Genomic DNA, 23,431 nt, shown 5'->3' on the forward strand with positions numbered 1-23,431 from the left:
TGGTCTCCCATGGGGTGCAGGGCCCAAGCACCTGGGCCATCCTCCACTGCACTCCCTGGCCACAGCAGAGGGCTGGCCTGGAAGAGGGGCAACCGGGACAGAATCCGGCGCCCCGACCGGGACTAGAACCCGGTGTGCCGGCGCCGCTAGGCGGAGGATTAGCCTAGTGAGCCGCGGCGCCGGCCGGGATACAGCTTCTTGATCTGTCACCAGCTACCTCCCTAGATGCACATCAGGAGGAAGCTGGAATCAGAAATGGAGACAAGACTAAAACCCAGGCACTCAGACCTGGGAAATGAGCATCCTAAATGGCATCTTAACCATTGTATCAAATGTCCACTCCAGGACAAGTTCTTAATAGTGTTGCCCATGTCATAAGCAATTGGAAAAGAAATGAAAAGGCCATGTTAAAGTATGAAACCCCAATAAATCAAATATATCCATATATACATAAAGAATTGACGTAAATCATGGTAACTCTAAAGAGCCCCATTTCCCTACTTTCTTTGTTGCTGTCCTCAGCACTCCCTGTACATTTTCCACAGAACAGCCAGTCATAAACCAGATTATATCTTAATATTATGCTGTGGTTTCTCATTGTAACCTAATAATTAGTCCAGATTCCTCACCCTGATGTAACAGTCCGTTTGCTCTGACCTCTGCCTACCTCTTTTGCATTGTAATCCAGACATTTTCTTATTATTCCTAAATAAAGTCTTCTGTTTTTTAAAAACAAAAGTAAATCTTTTTTTAAAAAGATTTATGTATTTATTTGAGGGGCAGAGTTACAGACAGAGAGAAGGAGAGACAGAGAGAGAGGTTTTTTACCTATTGGTTCACTGCCCAGATGGCCTCAACAGCCTGAGCTGGGCTGATCCAAAGCCAGGAGCCAGGAGCTTCATATGGGTCTCCCATGTGGGTGCAGGGGCCCAAGCACTTGGACCATCTTTGACTGCTTTCCCAGGCATATTAGCAGGAAACTCAATAGGAAGTGTAGCAGCCCGGACTCGAACTGGTACCCATAAGGAATGCCAGCAACACAGGTGGAGGCTTAACGAGCTATGCCACAGTGCTGGCCCCAACATAGTGTTTATACCATTGCTCTTCTTCCACCAAATGGTCAAATTATTCCTATTTCTCATTCAGTCATATATCAGAAAACATCAGATTTTTTTTATTTGACAGATAAAGTTAGACAGTGAGAGAGAGAGACAGAGAGAAAGATCCTTCCATTGGTTCACCCCTGAAATGGCCGCTATGGCCGGAGTTACGCCGATCCAAAGCCAGGAGCCAGGTGCTTCCTCTTGGTCTCCCATGCACGTGCAGGGGCCCAACCACTTGGGCCATCCTCCACTGCCTTCCCGTGCCACAGCAGAAAGCTGGACTGGAAGAGGAGCAACCAGAACTAGAACCCGGCACCCATATGGGATGCCAGCGCAGCAGGCGGAGGATTAGCCAAGTGAGCCACGGCACCGGCCCCCACACATCAGATTTTTTTTTTTTTTTTTTTGACAGGCAGAGTGGACAGTGAGAGAGAGAGACAGAGAGAAAGGTCTTCCTTTGCCGTTGGTTCACCCTCCAATGGCCGCCGCGGCCGGCGCGCTGATCCGATGGCAGGAGCCAGGATCCAGGTGCTTTTCCTGGTCTCCCATGGGGTGCAGGGCCCAAGCACCTGGGCCATCCTCCACTGCACTCCCTGGCCACAGCAGAGAGCTGGCCTGGAAGAGGGGCAACCGGGACAGAATCCAGCGCCCCGACCGGGACTAGAACCCGGTGTGCCGGCGCCGCTGGGCGGAGGATTAGCCTAGTGAGCCGCGGCGCCGGCCCACACATCAGATTTTAACTTGCCAAATACCCTAACCTCTGGAACGTATTCTATCAGCTATCATTTTTTACATTTTTATTTTATGATATTTTTTCTCCATAATGTAAGATCAGTGAGGACAGGACTATTACCTGCCTTATTTGTTGCTGGATCACCAGTGCCTGTATTAGAACCAAGAAATAGTAGGTGTTGAGAAAATTATAGTTGAATGAACGAGCAAATGAGTGAGACTGACAGTTACAGAACCAAGAAAAATATGAGCTGGACTTATGGCATAGTGGGTAAACCTGCCACTTATGATGCCAGCATCCCATATGGGCACCAGTTTGTGTCTTAGCCTCTCTGCCTCCAATCTACCTCCCTGCTAATGGCCTGGGAAAAACAGCAGAAGATTGCCCAAGTGTTTGGGGCCACTGCCACCTATGTGGGAGACCTGAATGAAGCTTCTGGCTTCTGGCGTTGGCCTGGCCCAGCCCTGGCTGTTGCTGCCACTCAGAAAGTCAACTGGCAGGTGGAAGGTATATGTCTTTCCTTCTCTCTCTGTAATTCTGCCTGTCAAATAAATAAATAAATCTTAAAAAAAACTGTCATACATTATTATGTTTTCTGCTTATGTAGTTGTATTTTTATAATAAAATGAAATCTTGATTTTTTTTTCATTTTACTCCGGGTGATTTTCTTTAGTTGAAGCCAAACATTCAAGAAATTCTTATTTAAAATAATGATAGAATAACATATGTCACAAATAATCCTTGATCAAAATGTTTGAGAGAAGTTTTAGATAAAATGAAATTCTTAAAATATTATCCTCTGATTTCAACAGTTTGCACCCACACAGAAACACAAAGTGTAAAGTTCTGTTAGAGTACGAGTTATAGCATTAATTCACATTGTACAACACATTAAGGACAGAGATCCTAGATGGAGAGTAAGTGCATACTGACTCCTGTTGTTGACTTAACAATTGACACTCTTGCAAACTGTTGAAATCTTTACTTAATATATACTAAATTGATCTTCTGTATATAAAGATAATCGAAAATGAGAATCTTGATGTGAATGGAATGGGAGAGGGAGTGGGAGATGGGAGGGAAGTTATGGGGGAGAAAAAGCCATTGTAATCCATAAACTGTACTTTGGAAATTTATTTTTTTTTTCAATTTTATTTTTTTTATTTTTTTTTAACTTTTATTTAATGAATATAAATTTCTAAGGTACGGCTTATGGATTACAATGGCTTCCCCCCCATAACATCCCTCCCACCTGCAATCCTCCCCTTTCCCACTCCCTCTCCACTTCCATTCACATCAAGATTCATTTTCGATTCTCTTTATATACAGAAGATAAGTTTAGCATACATTAAGTAAAGATTTCAACAGTTTGCTCCCACACAGAAACATAAAGTGAAAAATACTGTTTGAGTACTAGTTATACCATTAAATCTCAATGTATAGCACACTAAGGACAAAGATCCTACATGAGGAGTAAGTGCACAGTGACTCCTCTTGTTGACTTAACAAATTGACACTCTTGTTTATGGCATCAGTAATCACCCTAGGCTCTTGTCATGAGCTGCCAAGGCTATGGAAGCCCCCTGAGTTCACCGACTCTGATCATATTTAGACAAGGCCATGGTCAAAGTGGAAGTTCTCTCCTCCCTTCAGAGAAAGGTACCTCCTTCTTTGATGACCCGTTCTTTCCACTGGGATCTCACTCGCAGAGATCTTTCATTTAGGTTTTTTTGTTTGTTTGTTTGTTTGTTTGTTTTTCCCCAGAGTGTCTTGGCTTTCCATGCCTGAAATAGTCTCATGGGCTTTTCAGCCGGATCCACATACCTTAAGGGCTGATTCTGAGGCCAGAGTGCTGTTTAGGACATCTGCCATTCTATGGGTCTGCTGTGTATCTCACTTCCCATGTTGGATCATTCTCTCCCTTTTTGATTCTATCAGCTAGTATTTGCAGACACTATTCTTGTTTATGTGATCCCTTTGGTTCTTAGTCCTATCATTATGATCAATTGTGGACAGAAATTGATCACTGGGACTAGTGAGATGGCATTGGTACATGCCACCTTGATGGGATTGAATTGGAATCCTCTGATATGTTTCTAACTCTACCATTTGAGGTAAGTCAGCTTGAGCATGTCCCGAATTGCACATCTCTTCCCTCTCTTATTCCCACTCTTATATTTAACAGCTATCATTTTTCAGTTAAGCTTCAACACTTGAGAATAATTGTGTATTGATTACAGTATTCAACCAAAAGTATTAAGTAGAACAAACAAAAAAAATACTAAGGAGGATAACATATTAAGTTGCTCATCAACAGTCAGGGCGAGGGCTGATCAAGTCACGGTTTCTCATAGTGTTCATTTCACTTTAACAGGTTTCCTTTTTGGTGCTCAGTTAGTTGTCACCTATCAGGGAGAACATGTGGTATTTGTCCCTTTGGGATTGGCTTATTTCACTCAGCATAATCTTTTCCAAATTCCTAACAGGGATCACTTTTCAGTTAAAATTTAAACCCCTAAGAATAATTGTGTGTTAATTACAGAGTTCAACCAATGGTACTAGAACAAAAAAAATACTAAAATGGATAAAGTATTACATTGTACATCAACCGTCAGGACAAGAGCTGACCAAATGGACACTATGGGAAATTTATATTTATTAAATAAAAGTTTAAAAAATTACCCTCTGATAACTGTAGACCTCTGAGCAGGACTGCATACAGACTGGGTAATTTTGTCATTCTGATTTTATTTTTTTTAACAATTTATTTATTTTATTTGAAAGACAGAGTTACAGAGAGCAGAGGCAGAGAGAGAAAGAGAGATCTTTCATCCACTTGTTCACTCCCCAGATGGACACAATGGCCAGAGCTGGGCCAATCCAAAGCCAAGAGCCAGGAGCCAGGAGCTTCTTCCAGGTCTTCCACACAGGTGCAGGGGCCCAAGGACTTGGGCCATCTTCTACTGCTTTCCCAGGCCATAGCAGAGAGCTGGATTGGAAGTGGAGTAGCCTAGACTCGAACTGGTGCCCAAATGGGATGCTGGCACTGCAGAAGGGCACTTTACCTACTACACCACAGCTTCAGCCCTGTCATTCGGATTTTAAATTGGGTTCCTCTAATGAATGATGCCTGTAGATCTGTGATGAACTGAGTTATTTTTAAAATTTCTTAAATTGCTATTTGTATGCCCAGCATTAAATTACATACAGTGGGAAAATCTAAAAGAACATGACATCCAAGATGTGGTAATTATATCAGAGAGAGAAAATTTTACAGTGTAAACACTTCAGCCATAAATGAAGCTTACTTTTTAGCACATGATCCAACTTTGACCCAGTCTTTTAAATAAGCTTGCACTTCAGTATTGCAAAACATTCTTATGTGTACTTGCTCATTTCTTCATTATTATTTAAGAAGCACAAGATGTAACTAATGCAATGTCAGTGGGCATCTCAGCTTAATATTTTGCCACTTGTTACAATAAATGCAAATCTGTAATTTTTTTCTCTTATTAAATATTTAAAAAACAGCCTAATATACAGTGAAGGCATGGCCAGTTTAGAAATGTAAACTGGCTTATGTGCATCTATTGATTATAAACATTAATACCTTTAGATCTTTAATTATTAGATTGTGAAAAAAGAAAAATAGGGGTGAGGGGTAAGCAAAAAAGCAAGCATTACAGTAGTGTTTAAAGAATGATGAGACTAAAAAACAAATTACTTTTGCATTATTAATTAAAAACCTCCTGTAACAGCTGAAATTATTCCAGGAAACTCCCCTATCATCAGATGCAGGAGGTAACACAAACACCACTTGCATGATTTTTTTGTGAACATTAGACTGATTTTTCCACATTTCCCTCACTCCCCTGCTCTAGGTTGACAGTTTCTTTCTTTTAGGACTTGGACTATGTCTCTCCAGTCTCTCCTAGCTTGAGGGTTTCTGATGAGAAATCAGCCATTAGTCTATTTGGGGATCCTCTAAAGTACTCTGACATTTCTGTGTGCACATTTCAGAATCTTTTCTTCATGTTTCACTGTTGAAAGTTTGGCTCAGAGTCAGTGGGAAATGTGGATTTATCCCCTGATGAAGTCCCCTAGTGGCACAGGTATGAGAGCTGCCGCAGCCTCTACTGGGGTTAAAATGGTGCTTTCTCCCTGCTTGTCGCCAGGTGCCCTTTCGGGGGGATGGGGAGGAAAAATGTGCTTTTCTTTCATCGGATTAAGTAGGTGCCCTGCTCCCCACTGGGGTTTCAGATGATACTCAAAGTCATTTTGATCCACAAGGTTCTCAGGCAGTATCACCTGTGCCTCTGGCTACCACAGTCTGCTCTCACCTCGCTCTCAGCAACTGGCATCTCCTCCAGCCCCTGGCTGTAGGGGTCACGGGTAGTGTCCCCACTTGCTGCTGCGTATCTGCACGTGCGTCTCTGTTCTTTCTGTACAATTCCCACTGTAAACGTCTCTCCACCTCTCCCTTGGGAGTGCTTGTACTGTCTCTGCTTTTCTTCTATTGTCTTCCCCTGGTCAAAATCAGCAGGTCCTTTGATCTTTTTGATTTAGTATTACCTCTGTATTTTTCACTTAAAAGAAAATCCCAAGTTTCTATGACTTGCTAGTGCAGAAATCTAATTTCCATACTTTTTCCTTCATATAAATCTGTAATTAGTAAAACAAAAACTCAGATTCATGTAAATTATCTCAGTAGTTGTTATGTTAATGTTAGAGGGTCATTAGTGTATCATCATTGTTCATTATTACGTTCTAGCATAATATAAGAAAGAATAGTCTTTAGCCTCAGATGAAAAAGGCTTATTATTTCCTAGTATAATTTAAGTAAAATGAGGTAACACTTCACCTTAGTGTAAGCAGTGTGAGGAGTTCAGAATCTCCTGTTTGAATCATAAAAACTTCAAACTATACCAGCCACAAATTTATCATCACTTTACTCATATTAACTGAGTAATCAACTATAGTAATTGTAGCAGAGTCTTTTGTATGTCTCCCCAGGGATCAGTAAACTACAAAAGATTGTTAAACATGCGTCCATCACAGAAATGACTGTGTCAGCATTTTGGGAGGCAAAACCATAAAATGAAAGAAAGTAGTTCAGGTTTCAGAAGTCATCTGATAAACAATTTGAAAGCAGAAAAAATGCACAGCTCTCCAGAGATTAAAGTCATGAACATATTTTATAATCCTACTATACCAGCCATTATTTAGTTAAAGATGAAAAGAATTGCATGTATACATGATTTGTTAAGCAAACCATTTTTCAGTTGAAGACATAGTAAATATACTTAACCAATACTAATACAGACTACTTTATCTCAGTTTTAAATTCAAAATGGCCCTTAAAACAAATGTAAAATTATTTTATATTAACTATCCAATAAAATGTTAAATGTCATATAATGAAGTAGATTTTGGAAAGCAATATTATAATTTCATTTGGATATATTAAAAGCTATCTGACTAAAAAATTATTAAAAATTTTATAACGGTAACTATTTGACATATATTTAAAAATTATTATTATAAAGAAATAATTTTTCATATTCAGTGGGTTTTAAGAAAGCATGATAATGAAAAATTTTATTATTTTTAAATATAGTTTATACCTATAAAGTGTAAGTACTTTTAGAGTTTCTTCAATTGTGTGATTTGAAATTTTTTCCTGCATTTACATTTAATTTTAGTAATATTTTAAATATAAAATTAAGTGTAACAGATTTTTTTAAAAATTGCCCAGTCCTATCATATTCAATATGCAACCCCTCATTTTGTTCTCTATATTTGTCTTTTCTAAATGGCTTGTATTATTAATTTTATTTATACTTTTTTCTTCCTGCACCCTGAGGTAAACCTCTGTCTCTTAAATTATATTTTTATCTTTTAAATTTGAGTACAAGTTGCTATCAAAAGAAATATGTTCTCCTAATTACGCCCAGAACAAATACCTCAGAGACCCAGTGGAATCATAAAGTGCAAAAACCATAAGCATCTCTGCAACATGGCCTCTTAAAAATGGCCTGTTTTGCAGTCTTGTAAGTTGTGAACTTTAAAATATGAAGTCATTTTACTGCAGTCATTGTTTGGTTTTTAAACATATAATTCTAAAATAGGACAATTTATTCATACATTCATTGTTGTGCTCTAGAGTTCTGGAATTACTTTGATGTATCCTTATAAGGTCCACAAAATCATTTTTTCTTATTGTATGAAAAACTAATTTTTTACAAAATTTTCAACTATGTATTTTGTACTGCTCAGGACAATCTAAATTTAATACATTAGCTATCAATAGATATTTCTATTATGAAATGAGATTTTAAGTGACTTATTTCTGAAGATATTAGTAACATTTGATACAGAAAAATGTCACACTGTAATTAGGATGATGAAAAGATGTTTTGTTATAAATGACTTACAATCCAAGTACCTACATTTGTTTCAAGAATTTCTATTTCTAGAAAATTAAAGCTTGGGAGAAGGAAAAAAAATTGTGGGGAGGCATATTAATTGATTTGTAATTATTTATGTCATTCTAAAATATACTCTGGAGGTATATTTTATAATTATTTATGGTTATTTTCCTGCGGTTAACCAATATTACCACAAAATGCTTAATATTCTTTCATATTATAAAAAGATTAATGTCATTGGTAGATCAAAGTTCCATCTTGAAATAACCTTGGATAACTAGAAAGTTCCATTGTGAAGTCTTAATTTTGACATAAAAATATAATATAGAAATTAGGTTAGAATCAAGTATGGCAGCTTAATTTTCTGAAAGAAAAAAAAAGGTTTGGATAAGGAGTAAATATATTGCTTTTCAACAATGTTAAGTCTAAAAGGAAGAATATAAGTTTCCATTAGCTTCAAATTTGGTCTCAAGTTTTTGTCACTTGAAATTTCAGTTTCCAGAAAAATTATCAGATAATAAGAAGTCTTTAATTTTTATATAGAGGCAGGTCTATTTGCAATCAGACCAAATCACCAGATCAAATCACTATGTATACCATTGAAATGCTCAAGAAATTAATTGTATTGGAAGAAATACATCTCTGGGCCCGTGCTGTGGTACAGTGGATTAAAGCCCTGGCCTGAAGCGCTGGCATCCCAAATGGGCGCCGGTTCTAGTCCCAGTTGCTCCTCTTCCAGTCCAGTTCTTTTGCTGTGGCCCAGGAGGGCAGTGGAGGATGGCTCAAGTGCTTGGGCCCCTGTACCTGCATGGAAGACCAGGAAGAAGACCTGCTCCTGGCTTCAGATCAGTGCAGCACGGGCCGTGGCAGCCATTTGGGGAGTGAACCAATGGAAGGAAGACCTTTCTCTCTGTCTCTCTCACAGTCTATAACTACCTGTCAAATAAATAAATAAATAGAATTGAAAATCCAACTCTAGAGGGAAAATTGTTCAGTGATTCTGCTGACTCATTGTAAGGATTGGTAATAATAGTATTTCAGGCTTTTACCCAGTAATTTGGTTTGAAAATCTGTACTGTATTGTGAGAATGTTGTAAGTTATCTGTGTATATCTCCTGTCATTAGACTCTCAGAAATAGCTTTTTAATTTATAATTTATAAAAATTAATTGCAGAATTCTTTAAGTGTCAGTGGTCTCTTAAGTTTCCTTATCTTTTGTCTTTCTAAAATAATCTGCATAAATCAGTAATCCAGAAATTCAGAGACAGAATGAAAAAGAACAGCAATTTGTCCGTGTAAAATAAAAGCCCACTGTGATCTAGCTTCTGATGCTGTCATAATATTCAGCAACTATTCAACCTGCAGCCTGCACTCCAGTCCTGAGACTACTGTCAATTTTTCCAACGCACTACACATGCGCAATTCTTTGGCCAGATGTTCTTCCCTACTCCTGTGTCTCCCTTTGGCCATTCCCTCCCCCAGCAGTCACTCACTAGTGGTAATTGAAATGGAGATGGTCAGGATATGAGCAAAAATACTAATATATTTTAGGAAGCAGTAAGTGCTGTATTAAAATTATACTTAAGGGCTGTGAGAATTAACAGAAATTGGCAATATAGAGAACATTGTGGTGTTACTTAGGCTTTAGATGGTTGTAATGAACTTCTGGATTGGAGTGAACCAATAAAAGAAGGTGAGGAAACAAGCATTAATCAGGAATAGTAAATTGTTTGGCGAAGACTATGTGGAATGTAAAAAGTAAGAGATATGATTGGACAAGAAGAGATTCTTGAATTCAACAGTAAGGAATTGCTCCTTATTTTCATAGTAAATGAAGATTTTTTAATCAAGGAAAAGATATTATCAATGTTATAACCTAAACCCATCTGTAATGTGTAGAGTATGAGAGGTATTAGATTAGAATTATCTGGTGAGTCTACTATTATTTCTCTAAATAAATGAAAATTGTATTTGAGGTTTGCATTTAAAGATCCTGATCCAGTATTATTATAGGCTACTGGGCCCAGGTTCTTTTCTCCATTGCAAGGTAGAATTCAAGGAGACATAGATAAAGATCAGCAGAAAAGCATGATTTATTTACAGGCAAAGTTAAAGTATGTACTCAGGAATGAGTGCTGGCCAAGGTCACAAAATAAAGAGCTGCACTCATCAAGGTTCAGGGCTGTCCCTTTACATGATCCGGATACTTGATGGGATGTGGCTGAACTGAGTATTCAAAGAGGGGGGCTTTTAAGGGGGTCTGGGTACTGCCCATTTTCTTTCTTGTTGTGGAAGTGGGAAGTGTCATGGTGTCAGGTACCTAACTGGAGTGGGAGGGTCAGCCGTGGGAATTTTATATGATGAAGTAAACATCAGCATGGGGCATAACCTGTAACCATATTGGGTGTTTTTAGCTGGCCCTGGTTCTAAGTGGCAACATAACAGAAGCTGAGGTTTTCCATTGTGCTGCAGCGTTGAGAGTCAGTGGTGGGAGCAGTTGGGTATGTCATGGAAAAGGGGTTTTTGGTGGTGTACAGTGCAGGGAAGGGGGATCGGTCAGCACAGGGCTTCAGACTGCCATGCTGCAGGCCGGGCTGTGCACATGCCTGGTAGGCAGAGCTGGCAAACCTCAAATCCCCCTTGTTAACCCTACCTTCTTGCCTCCGTCAGCGTTATAATAGAAAATCTCTTCATTTCTCACGGTATGTTATTCCCTGCAGCAGGGAGATAATATGGTTATTTCCGTATTGTTGCCATTACCAAAACATTTTTTTGAGTGCTTTAGGAATTGCCTTCAGAACCCACTTACATTCTCTTAAGTATTGTTTATGGTGGCAAATAATATTTTTATTTCATCACAGGTGCTATCTTAAGACCAGCTAATTTATTTCAAAAGAGCTACTTTTGCAGATTCAAATATGCCGCCTCTATTTTTCTGCTATAAATCATCCTTTACCTCCTGGAGACACACAAAAATGTGTGTCAATATGCGTTAGCTATATTTTATAGCTATGTAGTAGCCCATGTGCATTCTATATGACTTCACTTATCAGTAAATATCTTATTCTTATAACCTGGTAAAGGGTTGAACAAATTTTGGGTAATAATATAGTCAGTTAAATCTAATATTGGCATTAAATATTTACAGTGCCAAGATTATTTTGAAATTGAAATGGTGAAAATAACAAAAAGCAAAATATGTCATGGTTCCTTTATAATTGTGAATGTATCTCTAAACTTCCTAAGATAATTCTGTTCATGGAAATAATAACACCTTGATTACTTTTTAAGTTAACTGGATTTTTTTCAAATATATTTAATGATTAAAGAGAATATGTGGCCATGATTTTCTTTTAAAGGAGAAAGAACGGTTGAAGCAAGAAAAACGTGATGAGAAAAGATTAAATAAAGAACGCAAACTTGAGCAACGAAGATTAGAATTAGAAATGGCAAAGGAACTAAAGAAGCCTAATGAAGACATGTGCTTAGCAGACCAAAAGGTAATTTTTATATATGTTAACCATTTCATTAGTAAATTTAATTTTTCTAGTTTGTCATCTTTTTCATTTGCAAGGGCTATTATTACGACAGCTTTTCAGGATTTTTGTTATTTTGTTGTGTTTTTTTTTTTTAAAGATTTCTTTATTTGAAATAGAGACAGAGAAAGGACAGAGAGAGGAAGAGAAAGGAACAGAGATCTTCCATATACTGGTTCACTTCCCAAATGGCCACAATTGCCAGGTCTGGGCTAAGTTGAAGCCAGGAATCCAAGATTCATCCAGGTTTCCCAAGGGGCAAGGGCCCAAGCACTTGGGCAGGGGCCAAAGCACTTGGGCCATCTTCTACTCTTTGCCAGGTGCGTGGGGACATTGTCTTATAAATAGAGTTGCTGAGACTTGAACCAGTACTCCAATATGGGATGCTGGCATCACAAGCTCTGGCTTTAATCCATTACACCACAATGTCCAACCCTTATTTGTAAATGAAACCATGAATTCCTAAGTCTAGGTGAATTTTTAGCTCCTCAATAGCCGCCAATAAGCCTCTCCAGACCTCCTGTGCTGATAATGGCAGTTCTTAGAATATAAGTAGAGCAGGGTGGGCATTGTGGTGTAGCAGGTAAATCCACTGCCTGCAACTCTGTCATCTAAGATAGGTACCAGTTCGAGTCCCAACTGCTCCACTTCCCATCTAGCTCCCTGCTAATGGCCTGGAAAAAGCAGCTAAGGATACCTCAAGTGTTTGGGCTCCTGGTATCCACTTGCAAGACCTGGAAGAAACTCCTGGCTCTCAGTTAGGCTTGGCTCAGCCCTGGCCATTGCAACCATCTGGGGAGTGAACCAGCAGATGGATGGTCTCTCCCTCTTTCTCTGTAGCTCTGCCTTTCAAATAAATAAATAAATAAATAAAAATCTTTTTACAAAAAGAATATAAATAGAACACTGTACACCTTTTTAATGTTAGTAAAAATACCACAAAAGTCTACAAAAAAGAATTGTAGAAGTAGATAGGACTTTCAGGTTTCTTTGATCCTTCCCAGGTATTCAGGCACAGATAGATGTACCTTCTCCCCATTTATAATCTGTAACCTCCTTCAATGCTTTAATAATGGCCACTGATCTTTGTTGGGTATATTTATTATTTGCAGGCTCTACGCTAAGTGCTTGTATGAATTCACGCATCTTTTGAAAGATTTTATTTATTTATTTGAAAGGCACAGTTACAGAGAGGGAGAGGCAGAGGAAGACAGAGAGAGAGAGAGGTCTTCCATCCACTTGTTCACGCCCCAGATGGCTACAACGGCTGGAGCTGGGCCAACCCTCTGAATTCACTCATTTAATCTTCAACATAATCCCTTGGAGTTAGTATTTATCGGCATTTACAGATGAGAAAACTGAGGCACAATGTGGTTCAGAGCATACTAGGAGAAATTTAGGAAGATCACAGTGATCATGGCAACTGGCAGGATTTCATATACTTTTGAGTAGAAGTCAATTATGTTTTTGACTGTAGTTAAGATGATAAAAGTGGTAAAAGCAGGGGCTGGCACTGTGGCATAGCAGGTAAAGCCACTACCTGCAGTGCCGGCATCCCATATGGACATTGGTTCGAATGCCAGCTGCTCCACTTCCAATCCAGCTCTCTGCTATAGTCTGGGAAAGCCGTAGAAGATGGTTCAAGTGCTTGGGCCCCTGCACCCACGTGAGGGACCCGGAAGAAGCTCCTGACTCCTGGCTTCAATCTTGCCCACCTACAGCCATTGTGGCCATTTGGGGAGTGAACCAGTGGATGGAAGATAGCTCTCTCTCTCCTCCTCTGCCTCTCTGTAACTCTGCCTTTCAAATAAATAGGTAAACCTTTGTGGTTTTTTTTGTTTTTGTTTTTGTTTTTAAAGTGGTTAAAGCAGCTTTCAGTAGCCTAGTGGGGACTGAATTATATTAATATTCTATTTATTTAGCATAACATAACTTTTTAAATAAAAATGAAAGTATGCTTAACAGTTTTAGTTATTTGTATTAGTTAACACATTTAATAAGCTCAGGATGAGTGTTTTTTAATCCTAAGTGAGCTTTGTTACTTACATCTTTTATTTTGTTTAAACCCATATTTACTATGTCCAGTATATAAGTCCCTTTAAGCCACATTTTATTAGATTTGTTATATAAATTTTTAGAATTTTATGAAATTAGCGGGTCTCTCCTTGGAGCGGCGCGAGAGCGGAGCGAAAGCTGCGGCGCTGGGGCCATGGCAGGACAGGCATTTAGGAAGTTTCTTCCGCTCTTTGACCGGGTCTTGGTGGAGAGGAGCGCCGCGGAAACAGTAACCAAAGGAGGCATTATGCTCCCTGAAAAATCTCAAGGAAAAGTATTGCAAGCAACGGTAGTAGCTGTTGGATCAGGCTCTAAAGGAAAGGGTGGAGAGATTCAACCAGTTAGTGTGAAAGTTGGAGATAAAGTTCTTCTTCCAGAATATGGAGGCACTAAAGTAGTTCTAGACGACAAGGATTATTTTCTATTTAGAGATGGTGACATCCTTGGAAAATATGTAGATTGAAATCTCTGAAACAGCATCACATGAAGCTTCCCATTCCATTGAAGTTCTGAAATCTTTTCATCATGTAAATAATTTCCATGTCTCTTTTATAATAAACTAATGCTATCTAAAAAAAAAAAAAAAAAAAAAAGAATTTTATGAAATTGTATATGTCTGATATGGTACAGCAAAAAGGGAGACTCAGAACTAACTGATTTTCAATTGGAGCACAAAATATTTGTATGATATCAGCAATCCTTAGTTCTTTTTCTCCATTATTTCAGTAGTCCAGGGTGGGGAAACATTTTTGAACAAGAACCAATTCAGATAAATTAAAATGTGTGTAATTCACTGTTTTTTCCCAATTAAATTTTACAATATTTTTTGTTCTCATCCATGAACAAAAAATGGTTTTAATTTAGATTCTCTGTTTACGGTATTTTTTAAATGTCTATGACAATCGGTACCATAATCTGGTCATTAAAATGTTAATATTTGAACATACTTGAGAAGCATCAACAGAGACAGCTTTCTAATTTTAATACTGAAACTTATATTAATTAATGTTTCACAAATATTTGGAAGCCTGAAGACCTTTAGTTTCGTTAATTAGGTTCATGTTCAGAGTCATAAGTTCTGGTCATGTGAATGGCGTTCATTAGCCATTGATGTGACCACTTTCTCCGACCATAGGCCCCACAGATGCATTCTGTTAGTTTCTGAGTTGCCAAAAAATTAGTGTGAATCTTAAATGTCTCCATCATTAGAAGTGAGTGCACATAACATTGACATGTCCATGGGAAGATAGTTTTGAAATATTTATTTCTTACATTATTTAACTTTTACTCCAGCTATATATAACCCATACTTTGTCAGTATGTAAGCTAATTAAAATTAGTTGTCCCTTTTGCATAGATCTGAGTTTATAATGAGTTCATCCAAAATTTATCGATGGTTGCTTATCTTTATGACATTATGCTTGGTGCCATGGGGATTGCAGAAGTGCTCCCAGGGAATTTGCCATCCAAAGGGAAAACCACTACTATGGCCCAAAAGGCAGAAAGGTAGCAGCTTATTTTTTTCAGAAGTCAGAAAATCATGGCTCTTAAAATTTGTAAGTTCTTTTTAAATTTCTGCATTTATTTTATTTTTAGCCTTTGCCCGAATTGCCTCGTATTCCAGGACTTGTTCTCTCTGGAAGTACATTTTCCGACTGTCTCATGGTGGTACAGTTCTTAAGAAACTTTGGTAAAGTTTTGGGCTTTGATGTGAATATTGATGTTCCCAACCTGAGTGTTCTTCAAGAGGGATTACTAAATATAGGAGACAGCATGGGTGAAGTACAAGACTTGCTTGTGAGACTCCTCTCAGCTGCTGTATGTGATCCAGGTCTAATAACAGGATACAAGGTAAAAATATGTATATTAAATTTTTTTTAAAAAAATTTCTGCTATCAGTTTCTTTATAGCTAATGTTTGCGTTTTAGCAGAAGATTGTACCCTCTGATCCAGTTTTTTCCCACATAATACCTTGGAAAGTGAAATATAGATTTGTATCAGATTATACTTGATACAAGCATAGAAAACCCTGATTATAAAGCTTAAGGAATGTGGAGCATTCTCAAGTTACTCTTTTTCCTCTATCTGTAGGCCAAGACCAAGTTGAATTAAGGAAGTACTTGAATAGTTTTTGTCAAAAACAGAGAATAAATAATTCATAAAACAAATAGAACTTGTCTGTACCTTCTGAAATTATACCTTGCCATCTTTCAAATTATTGTGAATAACTGAAACTAACCATAGCACCTACGGACTAGCACGTTAAACTCTTTACTGCTCAGTGGATTCTCAGTAAATTCAAATTTATCTTAATCTCAAAACGCACATTACTGTTCACTTGGCTCTGTATAATATTATAGAAAGAGAAACTGTGGGATAAACCTGTTAGTTTTTCCTCCCTCTCCGTACTCATTCAGTGTACCAGGCAATAAAACCTATGTTGCAGTAAAGCTAGAAAATATTGGTTTTGAACCTCATCTCCTTGCCATTACTGATAAAATGTCTATGAACAGCCTGAGCAAAGCTTATAATCAGAGAAAGTTTGACAGATTATTAAAATTTCTGCTACCCGTGAGTGTACATACTCATCTCTTTGCCTGACTTTAAATCCACTAGTTTGGAGGAGAAACACAAAGATACAAGTACTTGATTATGCATCTGTGGCCAATTTTTGTTTCAACTTGATTGAAAATGTGAATGAAACCCCTGTCAGTGATATCCAGAAAATATAATACTAATATTTTTGATCTCACTTTTTATGTCGTGTACCATTATGGGCAATAATTATAAAAATGCCATCTTTGTATAGGCCAAAACAGCTCTTGGAGAACATTTGCTGAATGTTGGTGTGAACCGGGACAATGTTTCCGAGATTTTGCAGATCTTTATGGAAGCCCACTGTGGACAAACCGAGCTTACAGAGAGCCTGAAGACAAAAGCTTTTCAGGCCCACACACCAGCGCAGAAAGCCTCAATCCTGGCTTTCCTCATCAATGAACTGGCGTGCAGCAAGAGTGTGGTGAGGTGAGCACATGCCCCACTGTTCTGGTGATCCTTTTTGGTGCTGGATTTGTCTAAGCCCAGAATGAGAAAATTGGCAAGTTTCAAAAGAGCACAAAGAAGAAAAGTAAAATCCCTCATCATTTGAAGATGGTCACTGATAATGTTTTTGTGATTTTTTTTTGCAGTCTTGAAAAAGCATTTAGATCATATAGTATATATATAATCTCTAATTTTTCTCACCTGGTTTGTTTAATACTTTTGTTAATTTTTTAAATTGTGGTAGGTGTTTTTTTGTTTGTTTGTTTGTTTGCTTTTGCACCAGAATCTAGCAACCATGATAAGAATCCAGAATTTTTTTTTCCTTGCCATCTTTCAAGGACATTTGACTTTTTGACATTACTTAGTAGCCATTCTTAGAATTATCTAGCCTATTTTTATCTTGTTATATGCTAACGTGACCTTATACTATTTATCTATGTATTCATATCTTTTTTAAAAGTCCTTAATCTTATTTATGTAACAAAGTAAGTCCTCCACTCTAGTACTTGTTACTGATGAAATACTAATACTCTAGTATTTCAAAATATGGTACTAAGACTATGTTCATTTTGTTTTTGCTTTCATTATTTTCCAGTTTTAATTGTTACTTCTAGTCCTTTCCCTTTATAGAAAGAATAATCAGTCTGCATATTAAGAGCCATGCCTTTCTACTATTCTATACATTTTAAATTTTCTGTACCTGTCTTAACTATTATACTATACTCATATACTTTTTCATTTTTGCCATTAATTGGAAATAACTCACTCAAAAAGTGTGATATTTGTTTTATAATTTCATTAAGCATGAGCATGATGACAAATAGTTAACGCTGAGTAGCATTTATTTAAAACTCACATATATGCACCAAATTCAAAGTAAAACATACCCTGTGGTTTCTAAGACAGAGAAAAGCACCACTGCTTACTCAATACCATAACCTCATGTTATTCTTAATGTTTGGACATTTATATATGCTCACTCGGGGGCCGATGCTGTGGTACAGCGGGTTAACGCCCTGGCCTGAAGCGCCGGCATCCCGTATGGGCGCTGGTTCTGGTCCCGGCTGCTCTTCTTCCGATCCAGCTCTCTGCTAGGGCCTGGGAAAGCAGTAGAAGATGGTCCAAGTCCTTGGGCCCCTACACCCACATGGGAGACCCGGAAGAAGCTCCTGGCTCCTGGCTTCAGCAGCTCCAGCTGTTGAGGCCATCTGGGGAATAAACCATCGGATGGAAGACGTCTCTCTCTCTCTCTCTCTGCCTCTCTTCTCTCTGTGTAACTCTGACTTTCAAATAAATAAATAAATCTTTAAATATATATATATATGCACACTTGGATAGGTATTATATATATATATATATACATATATGTCCACTTTAATAAATAAGCATGTGTGTTCTGATTTCCTGCTTTGATTTTAATTATATGCAAATCAAAAATAGGAATACTTTCTAAAGCAATTGGCAGGTATTTCCTTTCTTGCTTTAAAGTAGAAATCACAGTGAAATTTCTAATATTAACGTTGTATTCAATGAAGACTGTTGCATGTATGTATAAACCCATATATACATGTATGTATAGTATATATATTTACATACAAGAGCAGTTGTATCATTTTCAGCTACCAAAAATACATTAACTTGCCAACAAGTTTAATGAATTGTACAAATGTATTAATTTATGTCTTTCAATAAATTTTTGCATTGACAGTGAAATTGACAAAAACATTGATTATATGTCAAACTTGAGAAGAGATAAATGGGTGGTAGAAGGTAAACTCCGCAAGTAAGTCTGATTTTATTGAAACTAAAATAGTGGGTTCCTTTTGTACAAATATGCAGTAAAGCACATGAATTGTAAGGGTAGAATTTAAATTTTATTTTGTCTAAAGAAAAGTCAATGTTTAACTTATGTGGGACATGAAATGAATAAAACTTGCGATTAGAATTTGCAGTGGACTTCCACTTTGACTATGACTTTGTCTAAATAAGATCGGAGTTGTCAAACTCAAAAGGCTTCCATAGCCTTGGCAACTCATGACAAGAGCCTAGGGAGATTACTGACGCCATAAACAAGAGTGTCAATTTGTTAAGTCAACAACAGGAGTCACTGTGCACTTACTCCTCATGTAGCATCTCTGTCAATGTGTTGTTCAGTGTGAATTAATGCTATAACTAGTACTTAAACAGTATTTTACACTTTATGTTCTGTGTGGGTGCAAACTGTTGAAATCTTTACTTAATATATACTAAATTGATCTTCTGTATATAAAGATAATTGAAAATGAATCTTGATGTGAACGGAATGGGAGAGAGAGTGGGAGTTGGGAGGGTTGCGGGTGGGAGGGAAGTTATGGGGGGAAAGAGACATTGTAATTCATAAGCTGTACTTTGGAAATTTATATTTACTAAATAAAAGTTAGGTTGTTCTAAAATAAAAAATGAAAAAAAAAAACAAAAACAAAAAAAGAATTTGCAGTGGATAAAAGATATGAGATTCATTAAGTTTATTTGCTTCAAACTTAAAAGAAAGTCAGTTTTTCTTTTTTTTTTTTCCCAAAGAAGTTGAGCAACTACATTTTCTAATATTGTTGCCATCAGGTAGGCTGCTTTTGTCATAAATACAAACTGAAACTACCACTTTTTTCCCTTGATTGCTTTCTAATTAAAATTTGTTCTCATAAGATTCTAACCAAACCTTTATTCATCTTTAAAACTTAATGATCTTCCTACCAGGAATGTCATACAAAAAAATATTCAACTTCCATTTAAGAGGATACTTTCTTTGAAGTAATTTTAATTGAAATTTACTCTTTTTGGTAGTATGGGATCAGGAGTTACCATGCTTCCATTCATAGCATTCATAGTTTTTTTTAAAAAAAGTGTTCTAATTCCAGTGAGATGTCCAGAATAACTCATGAGTTAATATATTCTGTAATTTATGTATCATGTTTGGTAAATTTCCTTACTTCTAATTTTTATTGCCATTGATATTATTGCTCACCATGCGAGAAATATGAGGTATTTTTGCTTAATACTCATGTTGTGTTCTTTAAAGTTATAAAGAAAAGACATCTAATTTGTGTCATCATTTTTTTTAACATTTAAAGGCTCAGAATCATTCATGCTAAGAAAACAGGCAAACGAGACACTTCAGGTGGAATTGATCTTGGGGAAGAACAACTTCCCCTGGGCACACCCACTCCAGGACGCAAGCGAAGAAGGAAGGGAGGAGATAGTGACTATGATGATGATGATGACGATGACAGTGATGACCAAGCTGATGAAGACGAGGAGGATGAAGAAGATAAAGAAGACAAAAAAGGAAAGAAGACTGATATCTGTGAAGATGAGGTAATCAAATTTAGGTTGATTTTAGGACATCTAGAATGGCATAGCATATTGATAAATAACACAGAATTTGGAAGCAGATGGATTTGGATTTGAATTCAGTTTTGACATGTATTTGCCTCTGTTTCTTCATGTGAAAAATGAATACTAAAATACTTATAAAGATTTTTGTGATGGTTGTGTAAATATTGATAGAATACCCATATATAGAAAGCACTTAGACTAAATAGTTTTGCTTTGTGTAAAATTGTGAGTTATTTGAGAACTCTCTGAAAAGCTATGCATGTTCTTAATTTCATGTGTTCTGTTTCATTCTGCTAACAGTCTGTGTTGAATTTCTACAGGACTTCACACCTTAAAAAATGTTGGCAGGCTTAGAGAAAATAATGTGTTTCTGAAACACAAGTTAGCATGTCTGTGGTTTTAGGCACATTTTAGTTTTTATTTATTACTTTATTTGAAAGATAGAGACAGACAGACCTCCTAATTACTGGCTCATTCCCACAGTGCCTGCAGCAGCTGGAACTGGGTCAGACTAAAGCTGGGAGCCAGGAACTCAGTTCAGTCTCCCACATGAGAACCAATTACGCAGCCACTTGAACCATCACCTACTGCCTCCCACAGTCTACATTTTCAGAAAGCTGAAATCAGGAGTGGAGCCAGGACTTGTACCCAGATACTCTGATATGTGATATGGGCGTCCCACACACCATCTTAATTAACCTCTGTGCTGTAAACCTGCCCCATTTTAGGCACTTTTCATCAAAGCTATATAAGGATCTGAAAGTCCCTTCTCAGTTTACAGTTTCACTAAAGAAGATTTGCCTTGGTAGGGGTATCTGCAATGTGCTAATCAGGTGTAAAGGAAGGGCATTTAGATCTTCTGAAACATGAACTCCCATGAAGGGTTTATGACCCTATTCCATGAGGCCACATGCTGGGCTCAGTGTTAACCCAGGGAAGAACGCAGGCAAGAGTGTTCCAGGAAGAGGGAATAGCATGAGGGTGGTCACAAGCATGAAACAACAACGTGTTTTAAGGGAATCTAAATTATAAGTGCTTCATCGTGGCTGTAGAGTCTTGTGTGTGGAAACAACAAACTGCGGTTTTATACTTTTTTAGGACTAGGAAGCCACTGAGTTCTTAAGTGACTTGCTCTGGTAGCTTTGTAAAAGATAAACACAGTTGGTCAAGATCAGAAGTGTGAAGATCAGTCAGGATATGGCAGTATTTTATGTGAACTGTGAGGGATCTGAAGTAGAGCAATAGTGGTTGGGATAAAGGAGGAAAGGATTCAAAAATTTAGGAAGGAGAATGGGCAGGACTTCAATATGTCCCTTTTAGGTTGATGGAAGGTTAGGATGATCTTGATCTGTTTGGGGAGACTTTGTGCTTTTGTTGGCATTAATGAAGATGGGGAAATCATCAGAATAAGTAGATGATTGAGGGGAAAGTTAGGTCAGAGGACAGATTGTTAAGGACAGGAGATGATGTTATGTTTATTTCCATTTGAAATACCTGTGCAGATGTTCAACTGTTTGTTGGATTTAGGAACCTGAAGCCTAAAGAAGAATTCTGTCTTGGAAATATAGATCTGGAATTTATTAGTATATAGACGGTAGATTAAAATAATGAGGTAGATGAGTTTGCACAGAGTTGGTTTAATGATTACAATAGTGGACTGAGGTTGGATCCCCAGGGAACATCAGTATTTAACAGGAGACCACAAGGCCTCTTGTTCAAGAAAGAACAGTCAGAGTTAGGAGATTTCTGTAATGGGCCAGAGTCCCCAAGACTACCTCTGAAGTCAATGATTCACTGGGATGAACTCAGCACACGCTTGTGCTAGGGCTGTGAATTATTGTAGTGACAGGAAACAAGGCAAAAATCAGCAATGAGCGAATGGAGCAAGGTCCAGAGGAACACAGTCTTCTCCCAGTAGTCAGGCAGCGTGAGCTTGCTTTCCCCAAGATCACCTTTGTGGCATCATGTTGACATACTGTCTAAAGGGAAATTCACTGGAGATTCAGTGCCCAGATTTGGGGGGCGGGGGGCAGAGGGTACTGACTATATAGTACTTCTGCATAGCATGTGCCAAAATTCTGGACTCCCTACAGAAAAGTGCATGTTCAGCATAAACCACATGGTTAGCACATTCAGTGTGCACCTGATGTGAAACTCTTAATCAGTTTGGGTGAGGAAACCTTCCCGAAATCCAGATTCCCGTATGCCTTCCATGGATCAGCTTTATCAGCAGGCCTTTCAAAAGACAGCAGTTGAGCCTGCTATGTTAAGTCTTTCCACACATGTGGTAGTAACAGAAATCAAGAAAACTGAACACTTCAAAAAGGAAGGAGTGATAAACAATGTTAAAGCAGCAGGAGCCTAGTGTGCTGAAGACTGCCAAGTACTTACTGATTTAGCAACACAGATCTCATTGGTAACCAGTGCCAGCGCTGCTTGATTAGAGGGGTGAGAGCAGATCCCAGGCTGTATGACTGATAGTGACAGAAAGTAAAAAAGTGAAGATGACTGTTTCAGGTTTTGTGCCTCAGAAGAAAGGGTAGTTTCTAGACAAAAACGAAGAGCCAAGATCTTTTCAAATGTAAAACATTTGAGATGATTTCTGGTTGAAAGGAAGGGATGAATGAAATGAGAGAAGAGATTAAAGATAAAGAGATAAAGAGAATTGTTAATGGGGTAGGCACCTGTTAGGACACCCACATCTCATATTAGACTGCCTGGATTTAATACTCACCTGTGACTCCTGACTCTAGCTTTTTGCTGATGGAGACGCTTGGAGGCAGTGGTGAGGACTCAATTATAATTGAGTTCCTGACACTTGCATGAGAGCTGTTGATTGAGTTCTTGGCTCCTAGCTTTGACCTGGGCCTAGCCCCAACCATCATGGGCATTTCGGGAGTGAACCTGATAAATTTTTAATGAAAAAAAAAATAAGAGAATTGTTAATGGTGTAAGGTTCTAAAGATATTTGAAGGATTTCAATCAAGGGGAAAGAGCTGCCCTTGAAGAGTAGGCCCACAGGAAAGAAGGTAGTATCATCGAGGGGTGTGTGTGTGTGCAGTTGTGTGTATTTAGGGAAAGCTACCATAAACCATGGAAATGGACAGGAATAAAAGGTTGGAGTTCACCTTTTACCAGAATAGAATGCTAGAAATGTTGGTA

The 23,431-nt window shown here is 37.9% G+C and overlaps 2 protein-coding genes across 51 annotated transcripts in view; both read left to right on the forward strand.

The window, feature by feature from the left end:
* BAZ2B (bromodomain adjacent to zinc finger domain 2B) overlaps window positions 1-23,431 on the forward strand; it is a 456,715-nt gene that overhangs the window by 381,733 nt on the left and 51,551 nt on the right. For all 50 annotated transcript variants that reach the window (XM_070070785.1, XM_070070790.1, XM_070070796.1 and 47 more), the window contains 5 exons: window positions 11,624-11,764; window positions 15,452-15,706; window positions 16,665-16,879; window positions 18,606-18,680; window positions 20,005-20,248. In XM_070070785.1, coding sequence (XP_069926886.1) covers window positions 11,624-11,764; window positions 15,452-15,706; window positions 16,665-16,879; window positions 18,606-18,680; window positions 20,005-20,248 — 930 coding nt within the window. The remainder of the gene's footprint in view (window positions 1-11,623; window positions 11,765-15,451; window positions 15,707-16,664; window positions 16,880-18,605; window positions 18,681-20,004; window positions 20,249-23,431) is intronic.
* On the forward strand, window positions 13,936-14,387 carry LOC100356803 (10 kDa heat shock protein, mitochondrial). The gene has a single exon (XM_002712202.5). It carries the CDS (start codon window positions 14,010-14,012, stop codon window positions 14,316-14,318), a length of 309 nt encoding a protein of 102 aa, XP_002712248.1. The 5' UTR covers window positions 13,936-14,009; the 3' UTR covers window positions 14,319-14,387.

The sequence above is a fragment of the Oryctolagus cuniculus genome, chromosome 3 (assembly GCF_964237555.1).
Source record: "Oryctolagus cuniculus chromosome 3, mOryCun1.1, whole genome shotgun sequence".
Lineage (NCBI taxonomy): Eukaryota > Metazoa > Chordata > Mammalia > Lagomorpha > Leporidae > Oryctolagus > Oryctolagus cuniculus.